This window comes from Anser anser (assembly GCF_964211835.1).
Source record: "Anser anser genome assembly, chromosome: Z".
Lineage (NCBI taxonomy): Eukaryota > Metazoa > Chordata > Aves > Anseriformes > Anatidae > Anser > Anser anser.
In genome coordinates, this window is record NC_139723.1 from 31609331 (window position 1) to 31633422 (window position 24092).

The following is a 24092-nucleotide window of genomic DNA, read 5'->3' on the forward strand; positions in this document are numbered from 1 at the left end:
GCTGCTCCCTGACACCTGGCTTAGCTATTTGTGTGGCCAGGTCAAGGATTTCACTGAAAAGTCACCCAGAAACCGCTCCCATACACAAACACACCGAATTCCTCAGTAATCTCCATATAGCTGGGATACCAGAAACCTCAGCACCAACAGAATGAAACAGCTTACAAATTCCCCATAACATGGAGTTCAGAGCCAGCCACCTCCAGCAAACAAATATCCTGAGGGGTGAGAGCACTTTCCTTCCCACTCACCCATTCAGGAAAGCTGTCACCCACTCCAGCAATGCCATGGAATGTGCTGGGGAAGGTATGGGAGCTTAGAGACCCTTTACTTTTGCAAGCACCATCAAGACAGAGGAACTTCCCAGGCATCTCTTGCTTCTCTTTCTTTTCTGGTAAACTAGATCTCTGTCCCATAACTCAGCAAACAGACTACAGCATGACTGTGGGGATGCAGGCAGCACTGATGTGAGGATGTTCCTAGAGGGAGAGGCAGTCCTAGTAGGCAGAATACACACTCTCACATGTGAGCTTTCCTCAGTAAATGACACCAGAGCTCTACTCCTGCCCTTCCTGGCTAGGCAGCAACACCACGAAGCTTCAGCAGTTCTTCTCTCACCTCCTGCAGACAGCAGCAGGCCTAAGAGGAATTTGGCTATCATCTGTCACCAAGGACAATGCTGCAGAAACCAATCGCTGGTCACACTTCCCTTCAGGCCCCAAGAAGTTAAACTGTCTGCTCAAATGCGTAGGCATAGTTTCCTTCACTCCTAAGTAGCCCTGTGAATCAAGGCAGCAGAGTTTGCCTAAGCTACATAGGCTACCTCTCTGGCTTGCATGCAGACTTCTCTGGCTGTCCAGAATACTCTCAGGGACAACACTACAGAGCTTTGCAACACAGCCAGCTCTGCAGGCAGAGAGGGGAGGCCAGAAGCCTGGCTTTGCCCTGCATTCCCTCACAAACCTCCTTTCCCTCCTGGTACTCAGTTACTTGCCATTAAACTTTTCGATAGGCTGGTTGGACAACCCGGGCTCTTCACAGTTACACAGCTCCAGGACTTGTACGGCAGACCCCACAGGATTTTATGCAGACCTTTCCATTTGCACCTCGCTGTGCTAGGGCCAGGCTTCCCCCCACACATGGTCATCAGTTCTAACAAACTTCTCCTGAGATCCAGGGCCTGGGACTCCAGCCAGCCCTGTTGCCCTCCCAAAAAACAGCCTTGCCCTGCCACAGGAAGCCATTCTCGTGCCCTGGGAGAGGACAACAGAGCTGCTTTTTACTAGACACTGCTGCTCACCGCTGCTCCGGTGTCTTCTGTACTTCACATAAAGGGTGGCCCTAAGCATGCTTATCACTCTGGGCACAGTGACCTCTTCATGGCTGCATTGTAAAGTATGTTTCTGGCGCGCTCCAGTGTGCTTGACACCATGTCTTTGGCACCCAAAAAAAGAGAAAAAAAAAATCACCTGAGGAGAGAGGGAAGAAGAAAAGGACTATTGGCTACCCCAGGCAGGAGCGAGGGTTCAGGAGCAAGAGCTGGCCCCATCTCAGCGGCGCCTGTCTTGACACCTGCCATGTCACGGAGTAATTGGCAAAGTTACCTCTGCCCTGGGCCCTGCTGGAAGGAGTGGCATGCCCACGGTCGGGCAGGATCTCTTCCTGCTTCTTCAACAGAAGCAGGGCAAAGTCCACTTTGCCCTGCTGCTGGCAGCTACTTGCATTAAGGAGTGGATCTGGTGCTGAGGCAGTCTGTGCCTGAGCTTGGCTGCTTCCTGGGGAAGAGCTGCACAGCTGAAAAGCACCTGCCGAAAGCCCCTACTCTCCTGGGGTGGGGTGACAGTGTCACAGGTAAGAAAGAACATGTAAGAAGCACTGGCTTTGAGTATTCTTCATCTCACGTCGCAGGCAGAGGCTGTAGCTTTACCCCAGCAGGGCATATGCTTGGGATCATTCTTATAAGGCTGTTGGGCTTCCTTTGTACTCCTGGGCCTTCTGTGCTAGCAATAACTTGATTTCCATTTATTACCTAGTGTTGTTTAACCCGGCAGGCAGCTAAGCACCACACAGCCATTCACTTGCTCCCCACCCTGACCTGGGATGGGGAGAGCACTGAAAAAAGGTAAAAGTGCAAGAATTCACAGGATGAGATAGGGGTAGCTTACTAATAAATAAATGAAAAATAAAAATTTTTAAAGTGATGCACCATGCAATTGCTCACCACCAGCTGACCAATACCCATCCAGTCTCCAAGGAACAGCAGCCCGCCAGCCAACTCCCCCCAGCTGTTTTGTTGAGCATGACACCACATGGCATGGGACATCCCTCTGGCCAGCCTGGCCAATTGTCCTGGTTCTGTCCCCTCCCAGCTCCTGGTGCACCTCCAGCCTCCCTCCTCGCTGGCAGGGCAGCACCAGGAGCTGAAAAATCCTGGGCTCTGTGCAGGCACTGCTCTGCAACAACTGAAACACCGGTGTGTTATCAGCATTGTTCTCATCCTGAATCCAAACCGCAGCACCATGTCAGCTACTATGAAGAAAATCAACACTATCCCAACCAAAACCAGGACACATGGCCACTCTTTCTGCCACCCACGTGGGAAGAGAGTGAGCTGGAATAGTTTCTCCAGTAACATCATTGAAGGAAAAGCTGTGCAGAGCTGAGCTGTGGGACAAAGTATCCTTGAGCTTGCAGCCAAGCACACCCCTTTCTGGAAGCAGAAATTGTGCCATGGCTCTGGAACAACCTTCCAGGCCAAATTCACCTTTCTACATCAGGCTGAACAAACCCATTTTGTCTCAATCTGCCCTTGAACATCCAGTGCTCCAGGACTCTGCTACCCCTCTCGGCCTCCACTGGACTTACTCTGCAAATGGTCATGCCTTTCTTGTGGTAAGGAGCCAATAACCCAAAAACAATGTTCACATATACTGTAACAATGGCCAAACACAGACGGTGAATCACTTAATTCTGGAAATTTATTCTGGAATTAATCTGCTGGCTACAGTCATGCCAAGAGAGATCAACTAGGGCATGGTTGGCCTTCACTGATGCCAAGGGTTCATTTCTGACATGTACAATTGGTTGTCCACCAGGACTCACAGGTCCTTTTCTGCAAAGCTACTTTCTCTTCATTCAGTGCCATTCCTGTACCAGTGCATGGCCTCAGTCCCTTGCATGTGCATGACTTCACAACTGCCTTTGTCAAATTTCAAATGGTTCATGCTTGGCCCATTCCTCCAGCCTGTCTGGGTTCTGCTTGAATAGCAGCCCTGCCTCCCACTTTTACTGCTCCTTAAAATTGTATTTATTTTTTTTTCAGTGAAATGTATGCAAAGGCAACGTGTCCTATCATCCGTGTAGTTACTACAGACACTAAATTGTGCTGGACTAAATACTAATCCCTGAGGGCTTGGTCTATTCCTCATGACACATGCCCAGCTACCAGTTGGACTTTGTACCACAGATTTTTTTGCACCCAGTGGTCCAGCTAGTTTTCCATCCACCTTACAGCTAACTTGTCAATTCCTACATCACCAATTAGGATAGAAGGGAGACAATGCCAAAGGCCTTGCTAAAGTGTACAATGACCATTCATTTCTCTCCTCCTGCCCAGTGAGCCTGAACCATCTCTTCATAGAGTGACTTCCAAGGAAGATTTCCCCTATAACTTTCCGGATGACTGAGGTGAAACTAACTGGCCTGTTGTTCCCTGACCAGACTCCATGCTTTCTTGAAGGTGAGTGTGAGCTTACCTTTTTCAAGTTCCTGCAACCCTTGATATAGCTGGGTAAGTCAAGGTGAAGAAATAGTCCGTGAAATTCTATGACAGGTTAAAAGTTTAGCTATCTTGATGCATATGTCTATGAAATGCTGAAGAACAGTGTGCTAAAGGTATTCTGGAAGCTCAAACAACAGCTCTGTGACTATAAATATTCCTTCTGTAATTTCAACAAAGACAAATTTTAATATTTAAGAGAGGAAGTATTAAGCATAGATCCAAACTTTTCATGCTGTAAATTATTATACTCCTATGAAAGTCATTTTACAGTGGCTAAAGACTGGACTCTATCCGTCTCTTCGGTGGTAGCTAAGATTTCATTGTCTTCTTCTTTAGTTAAACCTAGCATCCAAAGAAAATGCAGTTAGCATTTTTTCCTTCCTCAGGTGTTCAGGTGCGTATCTGCTATAGACATTCTGCCATGATTCAATCGCATCCCCAAGAATCCTGTTGCCAAAAGGGCCATTCTGCTACTGTAGCTTTTAATGCAGGAGGTTAGTCACTAATCAGACCCAGAGCTGGTGTGACCCTGTGCTCCCTCTTATCCCATTTGCCTGAGCTAACCCTGCCTGGACAGGGCACTTGTCTGGTCAGGGAGTGAGCTGCTTCAGGAAAGCAACTCAACCAAAAAGCTAATCACTGCTTTGCTGGTGAGCTTTCAGGGAGGGCAATCATCCCAACTGTTTCCCCTGACACCAGGAGCAGAGTCAGAACAAGGGAGGGGTGTGAACATGTGAAGAGGGAAGGCAGGAACGGGCCTTAGCACCTAAAACTTTGAGCAGAGTCAGATGTGGAGCCTTTCTGGGGGAAATGCAAGAAACATCAAAGTATGGGAGAAACTCTTCCCCTGCCTGTTCAATGTGGCATGAAACAAATGTCAAACTATGTATTAGCAATATCTTTATTTTCACTGAAGAGGCTGTTTCTTGGTAGTAGACAGCCTAAATTTGGTGAAGGTAACATGGATTAGGTAGCACTTCTCCAGGTCTGCTGCAGTGAATGTGCTCCTCTGTGTAGAAAGGGGATATTCAGGCAGTCCTATTATTGCCATTTACCTTGATCCCTCTAATTATTATTATTTTTTTCTGCCAGAAGTTCTTCTTTTTCCCATTTTTTTATGGTTTCAGCCCACTCTCAGTCACAGAATTTATTGTTCTGTAACTGTAATTCTAGAGATGGATCCAGTGCAACATCACCAACTCGGAGGCTGACTGACTCACTGACTTCTCATTTACAGGACTGTAAATCAGACCCGAATAAAGCCACTTGTAGAGCTGCTTTTCCTGGATATACGATTACATTTTAGTAAAGAATAATACACTTATTGAAATAGCCCTTTAACATGGAACTGAAAGTAGAAGTGTCCTTCCAACTTGTCCTTGTTCTTCCCTCCTGTTTGCTTGATAAAGCATTATAAAAATTACTGTAATTTTTCTGGTGTACTGATGGCACCAGAAACAATGTTCTTGTGTGTTCTCAGTTTGTCTAGAACAATTCTAGCAATCTGTTATCTTTTACGTGTTAGACTATTTTTCGTACTTCCCTGACTTGGAGGAGGTAGGAAACTGAGCAGGGACAAGTTCTGCTAGAGAGTGACTATATGCAGCGCCATGTTTCCTATTATAATAATTCCTGAGTTTATTTTTATGGGATTGAGACAGTAAAATTGCAATAATGAAAGTTTTTTGTTTTTTTATTTGTTCTAGAAAGAACTTCCCTGTCCAATCATTACAATGGCTAACTATATTTTGTTTACGTTCAGAGCTTATCTGTACATGGAGATTGTTTTGGGTCAAGTTCCACAAGCCAAAGAAACCATCCAGTACATGAGAGGATCAACCCAGGACTGTTGACCTTGAAATGAACTTTGGCTTGTTTTGTGTCAGTTGAGTCTCTCTCTAGTTGTACTTGTTCTTCTTCATTTCACTGTGTTAGCTACAATTTCTCCTGTTTCAACTCTGTGCAAATGAGAGTGCAAACACACCTTTGGTTATTTTGAAAAGTGCCAGACTGAATTGTAATTATACAAATTGGTCAACTTTTTGTTTGTTTGTTTGTTTTACTTGTTTCTTCTGTATTTGTTTTTGTTTGTTTGTTATTTCCAGACCTAAGTTGCACTGAACGTGTTGTCAGAGAGCTGAAACACACAGGAACAACAAGCACAGCATCAATCACCTTCTCAGCCACAGTACAGAGCCCTTCCACACCATCAGTTGTGCTGCGAATCGATTCATGGCATTCCTGGACACAGCTCTTGTCACCTACATTTCCTCAAGATTCTGCAAAGCCCAAACCCTTTCCTGAAAATGCACTTTGTGACATTGTTCTGGGCTCACAGAAGCTGCAGAGCTGCTGTGTGGAGCTGCTGTCTGCTGCCGTGTGAGTCCTTCCTGCACACAGTTTGCGTTCTTCAATTTACAGCTATGCAGCCACCCAGCGGCTGGTGCATGTGCAAACCGAAGCTTTGCTGCTTTTAGAGAAACAACACAGTAACCAAGCCGAGAGGAGTTATAGCAGGGACAACTGGGATTTATTATTATTATTTTATTTAAGCTTAATGTTAACAATATTTATCATATTCCAGTTTGTCTTCATGCTGTGTTTTCTCATTACTGAATTCTAGCATTTTGGTTATTTCAGCGACAGCAACAAAGAAAACAGAAACCATGTTTAGCCTGCTTATGGTCATTCCAGTTTTTGTCATTTGTTTCTTGGCTGCATTTCTCCTTTCCTTCCTTTATATTAATTTCACATTCCTCCTCCTTTTGCCAGTTACTGGAAAAGCTCAAATATAAATAACAAATTGTTTAGTTTCTGCTTTGAAAAATGAAACAAACATACAAGTTTTGATGGGAGAATGAGAACGTTGGGTTTTAGGTTATTTCATCTTCTCCAGGTCATCCTGGTATGGTCTCGCCCAGCCCACCTGGTCTTGGTGGGGTGAGCTAGACCATGCAGCCCTCTGAATAAGGTCCCTCCCAGCTCTGTGGAAGTTTTGGTTCAGGCTGCATGCTCTGCCTAGAAATGCTGATGCTTTCTAAGCTGGGACAAGCCAGGGCACTGGGCTGCAGGAGAAGGGGCTGGAGAGAATCCGGTCTTTGCCATCCTGGTGAGGACTGGATTCTCCCAGCTTGGCCCATAGTAGACCCGTTCCTGGGTCAGGGTGTGAAGAAACTGCTGCAGGCATGGAGCCCCTGCCCGGGCAGTCTGTCCCCAGTGTCTCCCCTGTCCCGTAACCCCAGTATCATGTCCTTCTGTTCTCTGCCCCTAAGTGTCCCTGAGGCACAACTGGGAGCTATGGGGAGATGACGGCCCGGGGCAGGGTGTGCAGGACAGAAGGGAGATTCCCCCAGCCCCACTCTGGCCAGTGTCCCCAGCAAGTGCAGGCTGCCCATGATGTAGGAGGTGAGGGAAGCACCAAACACAGAGTGACCCCAGATGTTCTCTGTATGGCATCAGCAGCCCATGTGGTGCAGCCCCATTGCCTCTGCATGCCTTTCTGCACGGCTCATGTCCCTGGGTGTGCCTTTTCCACACAGCCTATCTCTGTCAGTGTGTCCTTGTGGATGGCACAGCTGCCTCGGTGTGCCTTTCTCACAGCCCTGCTGCCTCGACGTGACTTTCTGCACAGCCAGAGTGCCTCAGCATGCCTTTGAACTGCCCTTGTGCCCAGGACTGAAAGGTACTTGCAGGCCCCCAGGCCAAACAGAAGGCACTCATAGGCCCCGGGTTGAACAGAAAGGAATTCAGACAATCCTGGTTGAAACGAAATGACTCCTGGAAGCCTCTGGCTTGTATAAAATAGCAACTGGTGCCCCTGCTGCACACAGATGGGCACTCAGAGGACCCTGTGATGCATGGAAAGGCACTTGGAGGCCCCTGGGCCACGGAGAAGGGCCTTCGGAGGACCCTGGGTCAAACCATCAATGGGCAACACAGAGAGGCACTTGCAGGGCCCTAATGCTTGCACAAAGGCATTCAAAGGTGCCTATGCCACATGGATGAAGGTAAAATGAGGCCACTGGGTCAAAGAGAAAAGCAGTCAGAGGTTCCTGGCCTATACAGAAAGGCACTTAGAGTACCCCAAGTCTAACAGAAAAGAATAGAAGCCCCTGGGCAACACAGAAATACTCTTGGAGTTACCTGCATTGAACAGAAAAGAGCCTGAAGGCACCCGTGGTCAAATAGTGGAGGCAAGTAGATGCCCTACCACCTTAGGAACCTGGAGGCACCTGAGCCACACAGAAGAGTTTTCCAAGGACTACAAGGTGCACAGAAAGGCACTTGAAATGCCTGGGGATGTGTAGGAAGGTGCTGAAAGAAATACACATTGGTTAGAGAAGCATTTTGAAGCCCTTGTGACACAATGAAAAAAGTAAGCAACAAACTATTTTTAAGGCCTCTGGATTGAATAGAAAAGTTCTTGAAGAATTGGAAGATGAGTAGGATGTGTAGAGACACTACTGTGTTATTCGCAGAGAAGTGAAGGCTAGTAGAGTGGATTATCAGTTTTATATAGTTTATCTGTAAGCAGTCTAGCTAAGGAAAAATAAAGCTCTTAAGATGCGATACAAAATACCAGTAGCTGTTCTATATGTCTTCTCCCAACGACAAGATCTTCATCTGCTGCTCGTTTTCACTGTCATGTCAGGTAAATTATATCTCAGTTTTAATGATTTCCACTCATATGCAGAAATCTATACCTTAACTGAAATGGTACTTGAATAAGCAAGCCTGGTGTGAGGCTGAGGAGTAGCTTGAGAGCTATTGATGCTTGGGCTTTTAATGCTCTCCAGATATTCACAACAGCTTGGATGGCAAGTCACACTGTTCATTTTTCATGGTGTCACTCAGGTGCTGGTGTGGACACTCTGAATCACTTGTAGGGAACAACCTGAGCATGCTGTCTCTGGGCATCACAACAGAGGGAGCTCACCAAAGGGCAAATGTGAGGTGCTCATTTTATCCATAAATTGTTGGAGAGTAGTGAGATAAAAAGCTCTGCTGAAAACACAGAAGTATTCGGTACAGTCACAGCTAAAGCTAGCCATTGAAAGGATTTCACAGTGATGAAGGGCCAGCAGAAAACAGCAGATGAAAGTCAATGGCAGAAAATGTAAAATAAATGCATTAATGGGAAGGCCACGTACTTAATATCATGTGCAATTCTGATTACTCATTCTCGAACATTCTCAAAAAAGTTATAATGCAGACATAAGAGGTACAAACGAGGATGATATGGGTTATCAAAGGTATTTAATAGATTTTCTACAGCTGGAAAGCACTCAAGCTAGTCAACTGCACCATGAAAAGCAAACATAGAATCACAGGATGGTTTGGGTTGGAAGGGACCTTAAAGATCATCTAATTCCAACCCTCCTTAATATTTTTAATCCTTATGCCATTCCAGGGGCTCTTTAGCAACCTTATTTAATCTATGTAGAAGCAAAATTTTACATTTAAAATTGAACACTGATTAAGGCCCATACTGAATTCATGCCCTTGTTTTGTCTAAGCCCTGTTTATCTGTGCTTGTATTTACAGGTACATTTGATAGTTACTGCAGAGCATGTCTGAAGAAGGACCCTTACCACAGCTATCTGTCATTCTCAGACTGTTAGGGCCTTTACTATGTTATCTGTGTTCTGTATTTCTGCCTGTTATAAGGAGAGAAAATAAAAGCTAATGCTCACAAATGCTAAAGTCTCTGTATTGCTCTACTGAATCTTGTTCAGGTTATTTGATGAAAGATCTCATCTAAAATTCAACCAAAACAGAGGTGAGTAGACTAATAGGGCAGGATAGAACACTTTAGGCTACTTGATGTTGAACTTTTTTCTCAGTATGACAAAGTAAAAATATTAATTGTCATAGGAATTGTCTAAACTTTAAATTTCCACAAGTTTTAATATTCAGGCATAATTCATCAATTCAGAGTTCTACATTCTTTTACTTAGCTCTTCAGTCTGCAGTGAAGAGATTATAAACTTTCCCCTTCTATAATGGTTTGGTCATTTGTGAGGTTTCAGACACTGCTCTTCCCTTTTAGTTCAAGTAATGAAAGCACTTGCTTCTAAAAGCAAAACCTGAGGCTCAACCCTTAGGCTTAAACCTTCTTTTCACTTACTTGATATTTTTTGCCCTTGCGGGCCTAGTGTTAAATTTATAATTGTATTTACTTAACAGCTTCTGGTGGAATGTTATCTAATGTACATATATAAATGGTATAGCAATCTCACATACACAAAATACATTTTTTTATCTTTCCAGCAGGAGAAGTCTTAAAGGTTGCATATTCAGTCTTAATGTTCTTCCCTCCCATATAGACATATCTAATAATTTCACATGACTGGAAAAATCAGCTTTTTATTCAGAGAGGATATCAAGTTCTTCCAGTAACCTCCAAGTTTTTGTTTTTGTTGTTGTTGTTTTTAAAGTTTTGAGGAAAAAAATCTTTTTTTTTTTTTGTCATTTTATTGAGAATTCTAAGATTATAATTGTCATATGAAATAGTTGGGAAAAAAGGACTTTTGTTTTTAAAATCTCAGATATCCACTGAAAATATCTTTATAAGTAAAGTTTTCATGTAGCACTGAAGATCATGTACATCTATTGTTTGCAGTTATCATTTAAAGAATATCACAGTATTACAATTTTCTCTTTTTAATAAAATAAACTTTTATGCTTCTCCTGTTTCTTGAACCTGATCATCCAACTTTCCATTTGTTTGAATTTCTATTTAAAATTGTAAAAATGTAGATGGCCAAAGCTGGATGCAGTACTAAATCTACCAGCGCCTGTATAATGACTTTACTAATTCCTCAACACTGATGGAATTACCCTACCCAAGGGATTCTAGTATCACTGTTTCATTCACAGTTTCTTTCTACTGGCAGTGGGTATCATGAGTAATAATAACAAATAATTCAACCAAGCAGCTTCCACCTGGGAACAAAAATATGGGGTAGCTATACACTTTATGATCTGAAATTTTCTTTCTCACCAGGTGAGTTCTGAAAGCTATTCAGTATAATCCGTAAAATATTATATCCCTTCTCCTAAGTGAAGATGTTCTCTATCTTGGTGTCTTTAGCAAAGATGATGAGAACGCATATATTTTGTGCTGTGCTGTGGTCAGTAAAGGAAGTCTTGGAAAAAGATATCCCCAAACATAAAATGTGAAGAATTGCAGTGGTAATCTCCAGTTTAACTAACAATTTATTGTGTATTCTATCACTTTTTTTTTTTTTTTTCTGTATTCCAGGGAAGAGCTTTCATATTTCTTCTGTTTAGAAAATCAGTTATCAAAGAAAGATTTTTTTTTTTTAGATCAGTATGATTTGCTGATACACCTTTTCGTTATTTATTACATTTTGTATTCTACATTTTTTGTTATTTTTTATTTTGGAGAAATACTTAAGTTCTGTGACAGCCTAGCCAGAAAAAAGTTCTCTTTAGGGGCTCCTTTGAACTGCAGAGGTGATTTTTGAGATGCATCCTCTCTATGCTTTACTTTCCCCATTACTTATCTAAGGACCATCAGCTAGCAATGGGAAATGCTTTCGTTTTCTGCAGAGAATGTAAACTTTCTTTGCTGCCAAATTAGACTTTATTCAATCAAAAATTGACAAAATTGCCATTGTGGGTTTTTTTTTGGTGTTTTGTTTTGTTTTGTTTTGTTTCTATGAATTTAGGTTATTTTTATATAAGTACGCTTTCCACCAAAAATTAAAATAAAATAAAATAAAAGTCAAGAGCTTAAAAAAAATAATATTTTTCTGGCACAGTTTCAAACATTCTGAAGAATGATCACATACATATATTTAAGAGTTTCTTGCATTGGGCCTGATTTGTAGTTTATGCCCCAAGGTGAACCCAGGTTTTGGTTTGAAAGCAACCTGTAATTCAGTAGGAAAAAAAATCTGATTAAGAACAGCTGGACAAGATCTTCCCTCCACTCTGACAATCTAAAAAGATTGCTTCCAAAATACACTTCCCAGGAATTCTCTGGATTCACTTCTACTTCCAGCTTATCTTTGGTAGCAGCAAGTTTGATATGCGTTTCTGCACTATGACCACAGTGTAAGGATGATGACTTTTTCAGTTGAGTCATTGTGACTAGTGCCCCCTGCTTCTGACCCCTGGTAATATGGTTAACATAATCAACGCCATTTGGAAAGAAAGTGGCCATGATCTGTAAGCGAGCTGGTCACGTATCAACCCCTTTCTCCCTGCCAGCACTGTGAGGTCCCGGGCTTTGGGCCAAGCCATCCGGGGTGCAGTGACCCCCTCAGGGCACAGGGAAGCATGACAGCACAGGGAGCACTGCCTGTGCAGCTGCAGGTCCCAGGTGGGACTTGGACTGCTGCTGGGTGGCAAAACCCGTGATCCTGCGCTGGCCAGGGATGTCTCCACCATCACTGGCTTCCTCCAAGGGCTGAGTGAGTGACTTGTGTACTTTTAGGTAAATTCTGAATCTGGATTATGATTATTATGTTGAAGGCCAAGTAGATTTGACCTGATCTGCAGAGGGCACAGGTGATTAGAACAAACACTGAAGTAACCATAAGCTACACTGATTCTAAAACCCTGTGCTTCATTAATTACAAAAATCTGTGAAATAATAAATCTTTAATTATAGCTGCAACTTCTTAATGTCCTCATTTTGCACAGGATCCCTAAAGAACTTTTCTGTCCACGTAGCGCTGGGTGACAGTCATGAGACAAAGAGGGTTTGAGAATCAAAAGAGTATCCCACAAAAGACAAGAAAATATTATCTAATGAATAGCATGTGTAGAGGTTGGATCATAATGCCCCGCACACAATTTTTTCTCTGTTTGTGTAAAGTCTGTGTTAATCTAGTTATTTCCTACAGGATCTGGATGCTTTTTATCTCTTCCACTCATGAAGCTGTGAGCGCAGAGCATCAATGATCAAGATGTGAAATGAGGACCAGAGGGTCTCCATCCCCATTTCATCATTCTCCTGTTCCCCCTGATTTTATAAAGTAGAAGGGTTCTTTCAGGTGGAGGTAGGTGGAAAGTTATTCTTTTGCTATAATATGGCATTAAAAGGTCAAGCAGGTTTTTTATTTTTATTTTTTTTTCTCATGTCTTCTTGCTTCTGCAGACTATGGGATTAGAAAGAAAGTCAATTGACTGGTTCAGATTTGACATTGATATAGCGGAAATGTATTCCACAGCTTTTTGTTCTAGACACTGGCTAGTGGAGACAATACAAGCCCTGGCATTAAGATGGATGGGTTACAAATACCAAGAAAATCTAGACTTGAGACATGGAATGGCACCTCTGAAAACCGCCAAACAGTTTGACAAAAATAACAAGCAGAGCAGGATGTTTTACACATCCAAAACAGATTCCCATGTTACAAGAAGGAATGAAAAACCAACAAGAGATGCAGCAGCTCACCACCTGGCAATAACATCTTCACCAATACAAAAAGTAATGTAGTATTAGGAATGGTATCACAGAATCACAGAATCATCTAGGTTAGAAGAGACCTCCAAGATCATCTAGTCCAACCTCTGACCTAACACTAACAAGCCCTCCACTAAACCATATCACTAAGCTCTACATCTAAACATCTTTTGAATATCTCCAGGGATGGTGACTCAAACACCTCCCTGGGCAGCCCATTCCAATGCCTAACAACCCTTTCGGTAAAGAAGTTCTTCCTAATATCCAACCTAAACCTCCCTGGCACAACTTTAGCCCATTCCCCCTCGTCCTGTCACCAGGCACGTGGGAGAATAGACCAACCCCCACCTCGCTACAGCCTCCTTTAAGGTACCTATAGAGAGCGATAAGGTCGCCTCCAAGCCTCCTCTTCTCCAGGCTGAACAATCCCAGCTCCCTCAGCTGCTCCTCATAAGACTTGTTCTCCAGACCCCTCACCACCTTCATTGCCCTTCTCTGGACTCTCTCGAGCACCTCCATGTCCTTCCTGTAGCGAGGGGCCCAAAGCTGAACACAGTACTCGAGGTGCGGCCTCACCAGAGCCGAGTACAGGGGGACAATCACTTCCCTAGACCTGCTGGCCACACTGCTTCTTATGCAAGCCAGGATGCTGTTGGCCTTCTTGGCCACCTGAGCACACTGCTGGCTCATATTCAGCTGCCTATCAACCAGTACTCCCAGGTCCTTCTCTGCCAGGCAGCTTTCTAACCACTCATCTCCCAGCCTGTAGCACTGCATGGGGTTGTTGTGCCCCAGATGCAGGACCTGGCACTTGGCCTTGTTGAACTTCACACAGTTGATCTCAGCCCATCGGTCCAGCCTATCCAGATCCTCCTGCAGAGCCTTCCTACCCTCAAGCAGATCGACACATGCACCTAACTTGGTGTCGTCTGCAAACTTACTGAGGATGCACTCAACCCCCTCATCCAGATCATCGGTAAAGATATTACAGAGAACTGGCCCTAGTACTGAACCCTGGGGGACTCCACTAGTGACCGGCCTCGAACTGGATTTAACTCCATTCACCACGACTCTTTGGGCCCGGCTACCCAGACAGTTTCTAACCCAAAGAAGCGTACGCCAGTCCAAGCCATGAGCAGCCAGATTCTCGAGCAAAATGCTGTTGGAATTGGTGTCAAAAGCCTTACTGAAGTCAAGGTAGACCACATCCACAGCCTTTCCCTCATCCACTAAGCGTGTCACTTTGTCATAGAAGGAGATCAGGTTCGTCAAGCAGGACAGGACTTGCCTTTCATAAACTCATGCTGACTGGGCCTGATCGCCTGGTTACCCTGCAAGTGCCGCGTGATGACACTCAAGATAATCTGCTCCATGAGCTTCCCTGGCACTGAAGTCAAACTAACAAGCCTATAGTTTCCCGGGTCTACCTTCCGGCCCCTCTTGTAGATGGGCATCACGTTTGCTAGCCGCCAGTCGACTGGAACCTCCCCTGATAGCCAGGACTGCTGATAAATGATGGAAAGTGGCTTGGCCAGTTCTTCTGCCAGTTCTCTCAGCACCCTCGTCTGGATCCCATCCGGCCCCATCGACTTGCATACATCTAAGTGCTGTAGCAGGTCAGCAGCCATTTCCTCATGGATTGTGAGGGCCACATCCTGCTCCCCATCCCCTTCCACCAGCTCAGGATACTGGATATCCAGAGAAAAACTGGTCTTGCCACTCAGGACTGAGGCAAAGAAAGCACTAAGCACCTCAGCCTTTTCCTCACCTCTCGTCACTAAGTTTCCCCTCCCCTCCCCATCCAGTAAAGGATGAGAGATTCTCTTTAGTCCCCCTTTTCGTGTTTATGCATTTATAAAAACATTTTCTGTTATCTTTAACCGCAGTTGCCAGATTGAACTCCAGATGAGCTTTGGCCTTTCTAATTTTGTCCCTGCACAGCCTTATAACATCCTTCTAGTCCACCTGAGTGGCCCGCCCCCTTTTCCAAAGGTCATAAACTCTCTTTTTATTCCTAAGCTCTAGCCACAACTCTGTTCAGCCAGGCTGGTCTTCTTCCATGCCAGCTCGTCTTTGGGCACGTGAGGACAGACCACTCCTGAGCCATTAAGATTTCCTTCTTGAGGAGTGCCCAGCCTTCCTGGACTCCTCTGCCCTTCGGAACTGCCTCCCAAGGGGCTCTGCCAACCAGTGCCCTGAACAGCTCAAAGTCTGCCCTGCAGAAGTCCAAGACAGCAGTTTTACTGATCCCCCTCCTGACTTCGCCAACAATAGAGAACTGAACCATTTCATGGTCACTCTGCCCAAGACAGCGCCCGACCACCACATCTCCCACCAGTCCTTCTGTGTGAACAGAAGGTCTAGCGGGGCACCTCCCCTGGTAGGCTCACTAACCAGCTGTGTCAGGAAACTAGCTTCCACACTCTCCAGAAACCTCCTAGACTACTTCCTCTGAGCTGTATTGTATGTCCAGGATATGTCTGGGAAGTTGAAGTCCCCCACGAGAACAAGTGCTGGTGATTTTGTAACTTCTGCCAGCTGCCTGTAGAACTCCTCCTCACCTGTCTCCTCATCCTAGTTTGGCCGTCTATAACAGAACCCCACCAGGATGCTTGCCTTGTTGGCCACCCCGCTGATCCTAACCCATAGGGACTCAACCTTATCATTCCCAGTCTCGAGTTCCACAACATCAAAACACTCTCTAATATAGAGAGCCACACCACCACCCGTTCTGTGCTGCCTGTCCCTTCTGAAGAGCCTATAGCCAGACATTGCAGCACTCCAGTCAGCACTCAACACTCCCAGGGACGGTGAGGCCACCACTTGCCTGGGCAACCCGTTCCAATGCCTGACCACTCTTTCTGAGAAGAAATGCCTCCTATGAGTTTGAATTGTTGCAGAGCATGCTTACACTAAGTCAAGGACTTTTCAGCTTCTCACACTGCCCTGCCAGCGAGGAGGCTGGGCGTGCAGGAAGACCTGGGAGGGGACAGAAGCAGGACAGGTGACCCCAACTGGCCAAAGGGATATTCCATACCGTGTGCTGTGGTGTGTCCTGGTTTTGGCTAGGATAGAGCTAATTTTCCTCCTAGCATCTGGTAGGGTGCTGTGCTTTGGATTTAGGATGAGAATAATGTTGATAACACACTGCTGTTTGACTGGTTGCAGAGCAGTGCTTACAGTGAATCAAGCACTTTTCAGCTTCTCGCTCTGTCCTGCCAGACAGAGTGCAGCAGGAGCTGGGAGGGGACAGAAGCAGGACAGGTGACCCCAACTGGCCAAAGGGGTATTCCATACCATCTGGCGTCATGCTGGACAAGTAATGTGGGGTGGCAGGCTGGGGATGGCAGGGGTACCGGCTGCTCGGAGACAGGCTGGGCGTTGGTCAGCGGGTGGTGAGCAATTGCATTGGGCCAAGCCCCAGCACATTGCAGTGATTTGTGTCTCTCTGGAATTGCCAGGGTGATGACACACCTTTTTCAAGCCTTTCATTCTGCCATTTTGTTAGGATTTTGCACCTGGTCAGGGGTGAGCTTCCAAAGCACTGGAGGTGTCCACTGCTCTCGATGCCTGCCCATATCCTCCCACACTGCCTGCCACTCATAACTCTCCTGCCTCAGAACAGACCTCTGGATGGCATTCCTAAGTAGTTGGTTAACTTTGTTAACCAACTACTTAACCATTCCCAGTTAGGTTCACGCTGGTATAGGCCTCGGGTAGTTCTTGATGCCCTTATGATATCTTCCTCTTCGTCTTCCTGTTCCTCTGATGGCCCAGCCACTTTGGAGTAGCCTACCTCATCTTCTTCTCCCTTCCCAGTCTGAGTAGGAGTTCCTCTACTTTCTAAACGACCTTTCTCATCCCTTTTTAAAAAGGGGCATGATGTTTCCCTTTTTGCACTCACCAGGGACATCGCCTGACTGCCAGGACTCTTCAACTAGGATGGAGAGAGGCTTGGCAACTACATCAGCCAGTTCCCTCCGCACCCTGGGATTCATGTCATCAGGTCCCACAGACCTGTCCCTGTTGTTTAGATTCATCAGGTGGTCTCAAACCTGCTCTTCACTTACAGTGGGTGGGACTTTGCTCCCCCAGCCTCCATCTATGGGTTCAGGGAAATGAAAGACTTGGGAAGCCCGCCTGCCAGTGCAGATGGAGGCAAAGAAGTTGTTGAGTACCTCAGCCTTCTCCACATCTGTCTTTGCCAAGTACTCAGCTAGAGAAACTCACTCCTAGGATAAGAAATTAGCCACCTCTAATCGCTTACACACTCCTATTTTCACCCCTCAGGCTATTTTCACAAATGTTAGAAGTGCATGGTGGCCCTCGGGGACTCCTGCTGTCAATATTAGAAAATTAGAAATATTAGGCAGGACACAGATACCAAGTGCTTACACAAAAGATTTTGTACATTGAAAAGTACACTGCATACAGTGATGAAAATTAAGAAAGTATTATGAAGCAATTATTTCCTCTGAGATTAAAAATAGAGAGTTGGTGGTTTCACATACCTCCATACTCATGGTAGTACAGCCTTTAGTATTTTTTGCAATGTATTTGCATGAGGAATGTAAAAAATCCTACAGGCACCCTTAGCGAGGCAAGGAAAATGAGAGTTCTCAATATCACAGAGTCAACAAAACAATGTCAAACTACCAAGTCGTGTGAAGGAGACTACTTTTCTATTTGTACTGTGAAGTTAAATAAATGAATCACTCAAGTAAGGAAATACATCTTATCTCCAGTACTGCTCTGGGTTTACATTGCATGGTTTTGCTAGCCCAGGGCTGCAGGGGTGGCCTCTGTGAGCAGAGCCCAGCAGCTGCCCCATGTCAGAGCAGAGCCAGCTCCAGGCAGCTCCAAAGGGACCTGCTGCTGGCCAGAGCCGAGCTAGGGAGTGATGCTGGGTGGGCCTCTGGGAGAGCAGATTGAAGGAAGGGGGAAAAAGTACCGCTGTGCAACAGCAGCTGGGAGAGAAGAGTGAGAAAGTGTGAGAGGAACAGCTCTGCAGCCCCCCAGGCGAGTGCTGCAGGAGGGCAGGAGGTGCTCTAGGCAGGCAGCGCTCCAGGCAGGCAGCAGCAGTTCCCCTGCGGCCTGTGCAGGAAGAGGCCCCTGGTGGAGCAGGCTGTCCCCCTGCAGCCCATGGGTCCCACACGGAGCAGATCTCCACGCTGCAGCCCCCCCGTGGAGAAGCCCCCGGTGGAGCAGGTGGCTGTGGCCTGGAGGAGGCGCCTGCGGCCCATGGAGAGTCCCCGCAGGAGCAGGCCCCGGGCCGGAGCTGCAGCCCGTGGAGAGGAGCCCACGCAGGAGCAGGGGGTCTGGGGGGAGCTGCCGCCCACCCGTGGGGGCCCGTGCTGGAGCAGTTTGCTCCTGGGGGATGGATGGACCCCGTGGTACGGAGCCATGTGGGAGCTGTTCTTGAAGAGCTGCTGCCTGCGGGCAGCCCCCGCAGGCTCAGTTCGGGAAGGACGGCATCCCGTGGGAGGGACCCCACGGGGAGCAGGGGCAGAGAGGGACCGTGAGGGAGTGGCGGAGATGAAGTGTCAGGGACTGACCGCAGTCCCCATTCCCATTTCCCCTGTAGAACTGCAGTAGCAGTTGGTACCAGCTATATCAAGACCAACATGTAAGCATCCTACAGGAAACTTCTGGACTTAGAACTTGAAAAGCAGCTGAACATTGAGAACTATGTTTATTTTCATGAACTATGTTAACCCTCGTTGTTCTTATTTCTCATAAAAATATAAAATCCTTTCCAAAATTTTATATTTTTTTGACCTTAATGATAGTGTAATCACATGTAGTAGGAAAAAAATACTACTTTATTTGGTGGGTTTGGAATTCCTATTAATTTCATTGAAATTCAGTGCTCTATTTTCCTTTGAAAAATCCAAGTTTTGAAAATCTCATATTTTTCTTTGAAGCATGGGAGAAGCATGTCCAGAAGCCTGAGTAATGGATATACCTCAGTTAGTGACAAGTTTTGAATCTCTAAAAGGGTTATAGTGATATTTTAATTTATGACAGCTGTTGCAGGTAAAACAGAGCATATATTATTTGTTATTATAAAACACTTTTCATGATATGCATTATATTTTTATATACAAATGTAATAAGATACAAGAAAACAAATGAGAGATTGTCATCACAATATTATGGAAGTTTTATGATGTTGTAAGTTGACTTGAAGAACATACAATGGAGAAGAAAATATTCCAAATTGAAGGACTGTAATTTATCCTAGGTGATGAAATCTGCCTTTCTTTATAATAGGACAAATATGCTTAAGTAATATCTACATTTTTATGTTTTATTTTCAAGAGAAATTGGAGGTTCTGTTTTTTATAAATGAGGTACTCAAGAAGCTATCCCTCAGAAGACAGAAATTTTTGTTGTTATTCCTCCTTCCTGATAAAATGAAGATTATATGTGTTGCTCCAGATCAGTCATTTTCAGTCCAACTTCTGGTTAGATGAAATCCAGTTTTTATGACATCACCAAGGCTTATATTAAATTATTTGTTGTTGTTCTTGTTTTGGGGAAAAAAAATAAATCTCAAGCTTTCTCTAGTTCTAATTAGTCAGCACTACTCACTGCTGTGATTAGAGGGAACACACGATTTTTTATTTCCAGATCTTTTGTGTCTACCACCAGCATAGTATCTCCACAGTTTGGAATCATTAATTTAGGGACTTTCAGTTTCTCTGTCAGGTTGGAACCCCATTCTCCACCACGATATATGTGGATGGAAATGTGACATCATAAGCGTAAAGGTCTTCTCCTGGTATTACACAGTCTGACCATGACAGACTTCTGATGAGGTGAAAGCTCTTAAATCCCAGAATCCATTCTTAATGGAAGTATCATGTGTTGTTCATTTTTTGTACCTTGTCTCTCTCACGTTCAGATGTGCCTTAATAAAATACATAAATTACTTCAACAGTGACATACCAAATAACACAAAAATGGGGGAAAAAAAAGAATGATTGTTCATATCACTATTCATATGTATGAGAGTTGTCTCTACCTTTTAGAGGTATCACTATATACATTTTTAGAAGGACTTTAAGCCTCTTAAAAATGTTTTCTTTGGTATTCACATGAAATTGTTCTGGGAATTGATTGAACATTCCAATAAGTTAAGAATGTTTTTTTAGTGATTAACATTGAAACATGCTTGGAAAATTTGCAGTAGACAGAAAGTCAGAAAAAGAAGAGTCTCTTTCATGTAATGAAAAGATACAGCTACCTATTCACAGTGATATTTATAACAAAAATATAATTGGGAGTTTTAAAACTTGATTTAGCTCATTGAAATCCATATTACAGGTTACAAATCCACCATTTACTTAACAAGGGATAATTTCAGACTAACGATGTTACATTTTGCATTAATTAAGGTTAGTCTACTTTATATGTATAAATTCAGATGGATTGGTGTTCTGGTGTGTTATATTTATGCATCGTGATGTTCTGGTGTGTTATATTTATGTATCATGATGAACCGTTCCTTCACATTTGTAACTCACTACACAATTAGGCATCACTGCGACAGGCTAGCTTGAAAAAAAAAAAAGCAAACAAAAACCAGTGTAGGCATTCACAATGTAAGATCAAAAGGAGAAAAAGAGTAAAAGACACTGAAGTGCTCTCCTCAATGTTCAGTAGAAGAGAAAATGTAGTCCCAGATTTATTGCTCTCAATGAATATATTCATATACTAGTAAACTTCAACCGAGGTACAAAATTAGGGGCAATGGAAATCAACATTAGTTAAATATATATCCCCATATGTAAGACATAACACTATAATGCATTTTTCTCACCGTAAACACAAACATGATAGCTGCAATTGTGTAAAACATTGTGGTAGAAAGAACTAGTTAGGTATAAAATCTGTCTGTTTATTGAGTTGTATTATACTTTCAAGGCAGAGCCCTAAAGAATAGTCTAGCTATGCATACAATTAGGGGTTAATTTGATTTTCACGCAAATACAGTGACCTGTCTTTACACGTATGTACATGTCTATTTTTGCCAGGTCTGCATGCTTCCATATCTGAGCCAAGTTATTGTGTAGATCCCCTGGACCATAACAAAAATGACCAATTTAATCAAAGAACCTCACTCCTATCCTCTGCAGCAATCAACTGCTGGAATCATGTAGACTCAGTTGTACCTCCATGTGCAATTCTCCATCACAAATGCCTAAAGACCAGTGCTAAAAAAATTCTACCTAGAAGTCCAATTTACTTGGAAAGGCAGTTTTCAGACATATCTCTGTCATTTCAGATGGGTACAGTGTCAATTTGTGAATTATTAAAAAAGGAAGTAAAAGTTATGAATGTCTTATTTAAACAAACAAGGCTACAACCCATTGATCTTTTTAGTTGCTTATTAAAATTCATTTGTCACAGCAGAGTTTAAAACTACAATATATATTATTTCATTTTTGAAAAGCATTTTCTTTTATCCTTTTCTGCTCTTTTTCATACTGTAGGGGTAAAAGCACAATGATGTCTTTACACCTTGTGATGATCAAGTGATGATTCTCCATAGCCCAGATATTAAGGAAGAGTTATCCAGGAACATTTTTTGCTTTCTTCTTGAGCCTTGGAAGATGAATCTGATCTGAGAGAAAAAGGAGAAGTTGGACATCCTTTTCCTTTAAAAAGAAAAACATCAAGAAATAAAATTAATCAGGAAAGTCACAGAGCAAAGGAAACTCAAGCTGTATTTCAGGAGGCATGGGAAATTGAAATATAGAAATGTGTTATAAAATTTTATACTCAAACCTAATCTGCACTGCTATCATCTTTAATACCTCGTCAAAGATTTTACTTAACAGTAGGAACTTGAGGAATTAATACCTACTAAAAGCACTGCAGAAGCTATCACAAGCTAAACAAAAAATTAGGAAGCTGAACTTCCAATCATGGGAGAAATCAAATTAAAAATAAACTTCCATAATGCTTAGCCTCTTTGACATGAAGACTAAATGTCTTAGTTATAGCCCTAACTACTACAGGTCAAAAGGTTCAAATACTTGCTACAGATGCAAGATTTACAAATTATTTGCAAATTGACATTCCTGTATCTAACTAAGAGTACCACTGTAGTGCACTTTTATTGATATAAATACAAATGCAGTAGTTACAACGGCTTAATAAGGTACAAAGCATAACTCTCTAGCATACTTAAACTGATAGAAAATCTGTTTGTTGACTGACTTTTAAAATGGATTAAAAGCAAAAGCCTAAATAATTGTTTAGATATGCATACAACTAAGGTTCAGTTTTATTTTCATACCAATAATGTCCACGTGTTAGACACAGAAAAGCAAATGTGAGACAATTTTCTTCCAAATGGCTCAGCCAGTATCACTCCATAGTATGTAAAAGTTAGTCCTGCATCCTAATACATGAGAACTGTGGGTTTTTTATTATTATTATTATTTTATTTTTCTGGTAAGCTATGGCTCAGTAATTCAGTAATTAATAAATATATTGGACAACATTCTGGCTTTATGCTGGTTCAGAACAGTAGAGGAAGATTAGGTGAAGAGACACTGTCCTCTGTACTAGGAGCTATGGAGTCAATCTCTGTATTTGTTCCAGTTTTCCTTCTGAAATTCATTAATCTATTCAAATAATATATTCAAAGAATCACAGAATGGTTTGGGTTGGAAGGGACCCTTAAAGATCTTCTAGTTCAACTGCCCTGCCTTAGGCAGAGACATCAAGTATATTGGATATATTTAACATATTTCTCGTATTCCAAAACAGCAGCTACTGACCATTAGTTTTCTATTAATTATACCTGTATGCATTCTATGTGTAGTAAAATATTTGATAAGCATTTACAGAAATGGTGTTTCAGTAACAATTATACTATATTTTTTATTTATTATCATTATTATTATATTATAATTTATTATTATTATTAAGTAAAACGTAACAAACAGAAAAATATATAATCAGATAATTGCATATTATATATAATGTATCATATATTATTTTATAACATTATCAGTTTATATATAGATGATAGATATAAATATATAGATACATGATTTATATAGTATATGGCATATACTACATAGTACATTATATATTAAGCATTAGTATATTGCATGACATATAATGTATATTATACACTATAATTATTATTATATAATTAGGTAAAATATCTACATTATATAATAAGTATATGAGTACAGTACAAGAGTTTTCAAAATCTTCCAGGTCAGTGTCTGCACTTGAAAATGACAAATTTGCATTCACAGGTAATTAAATGTTTAAAATATTTTTTCTCGTGGATAAGATCTCTGTCCACAGATGAAATTGTTGACTATCTTCATTTCTTGCAAGTTTTGGAATGCTATTTAGTTTGAAAAATGACTTCTTTTTCAGTAAAAAAAAAAATTGTAATAGGACAATGGAGGAAAGATGGAGCATAATTTAGAAAATAAACATTTCAAAGTATGTGACTGTGGCAGAAAAAATATTGTGCAGGCAAAATACTACCTCTTCTTCCAAAGCGCTGCAGATAACAGTGGTTACAGTAGGGCTTAGGGCTTGTTTGTCGTCATGCTGTGAAAGAAAAAGAGCAACACCCCAGTGATTTTCAATGATTTTTTTACAGGACTATGATTTTGTATCACAGTGCAAAGAAACTACTTATTTTAAGCCCAGTGAGTTTTGCATTTTGTTCACTCCCTCATAGGATGTGAATGGATGAAAATCCTGCATGATTTTACTCTACCAGTCCAAGAGCAGAACTTGAGCCTCCTCATCTTAGCTGTAATTTACTGCAGAAATCTCTTACTAGTATGTGAAGGGTGGCAGGCCACTTCTGTTCAAGGAACATCCAGA

The 24092-nt window shown here is 42.9% G+C and overlaps 1 protein-coding gene across 3 annotated transcripts in view; it reads left to right on the forward strand.

Moving 5' to 3' along the window:
* LOC310890312 (uncharacterized protein) overlaps positions 1-23062 on the forward strand; it is a 34172-nt gene extending 11110 nt beyond the window's left edge. The window contains exons 2-5 of one of the 3 annotated variants that reach the window (XR_014577171.1): positions 3617-3739; positions 5887-6160; positions 12658-12813; positions 21719-23062. Coding sequence is in view for 2 of the 3 variants with exons in the window: in XM_083819164.1 (XP_083675290.1) it covers positions 3679-3739; positions 5887-6160; positions 12658-12715 (393 nt within the window). In the remaining variant the exon portion in view is untranslated. The other 2 variants (XM_083819164.1, XM_083819165.1) reach the window with 2 other exon arrangements.
* Positions 23063-24092: the final 1030 nt, after the last annotated feature.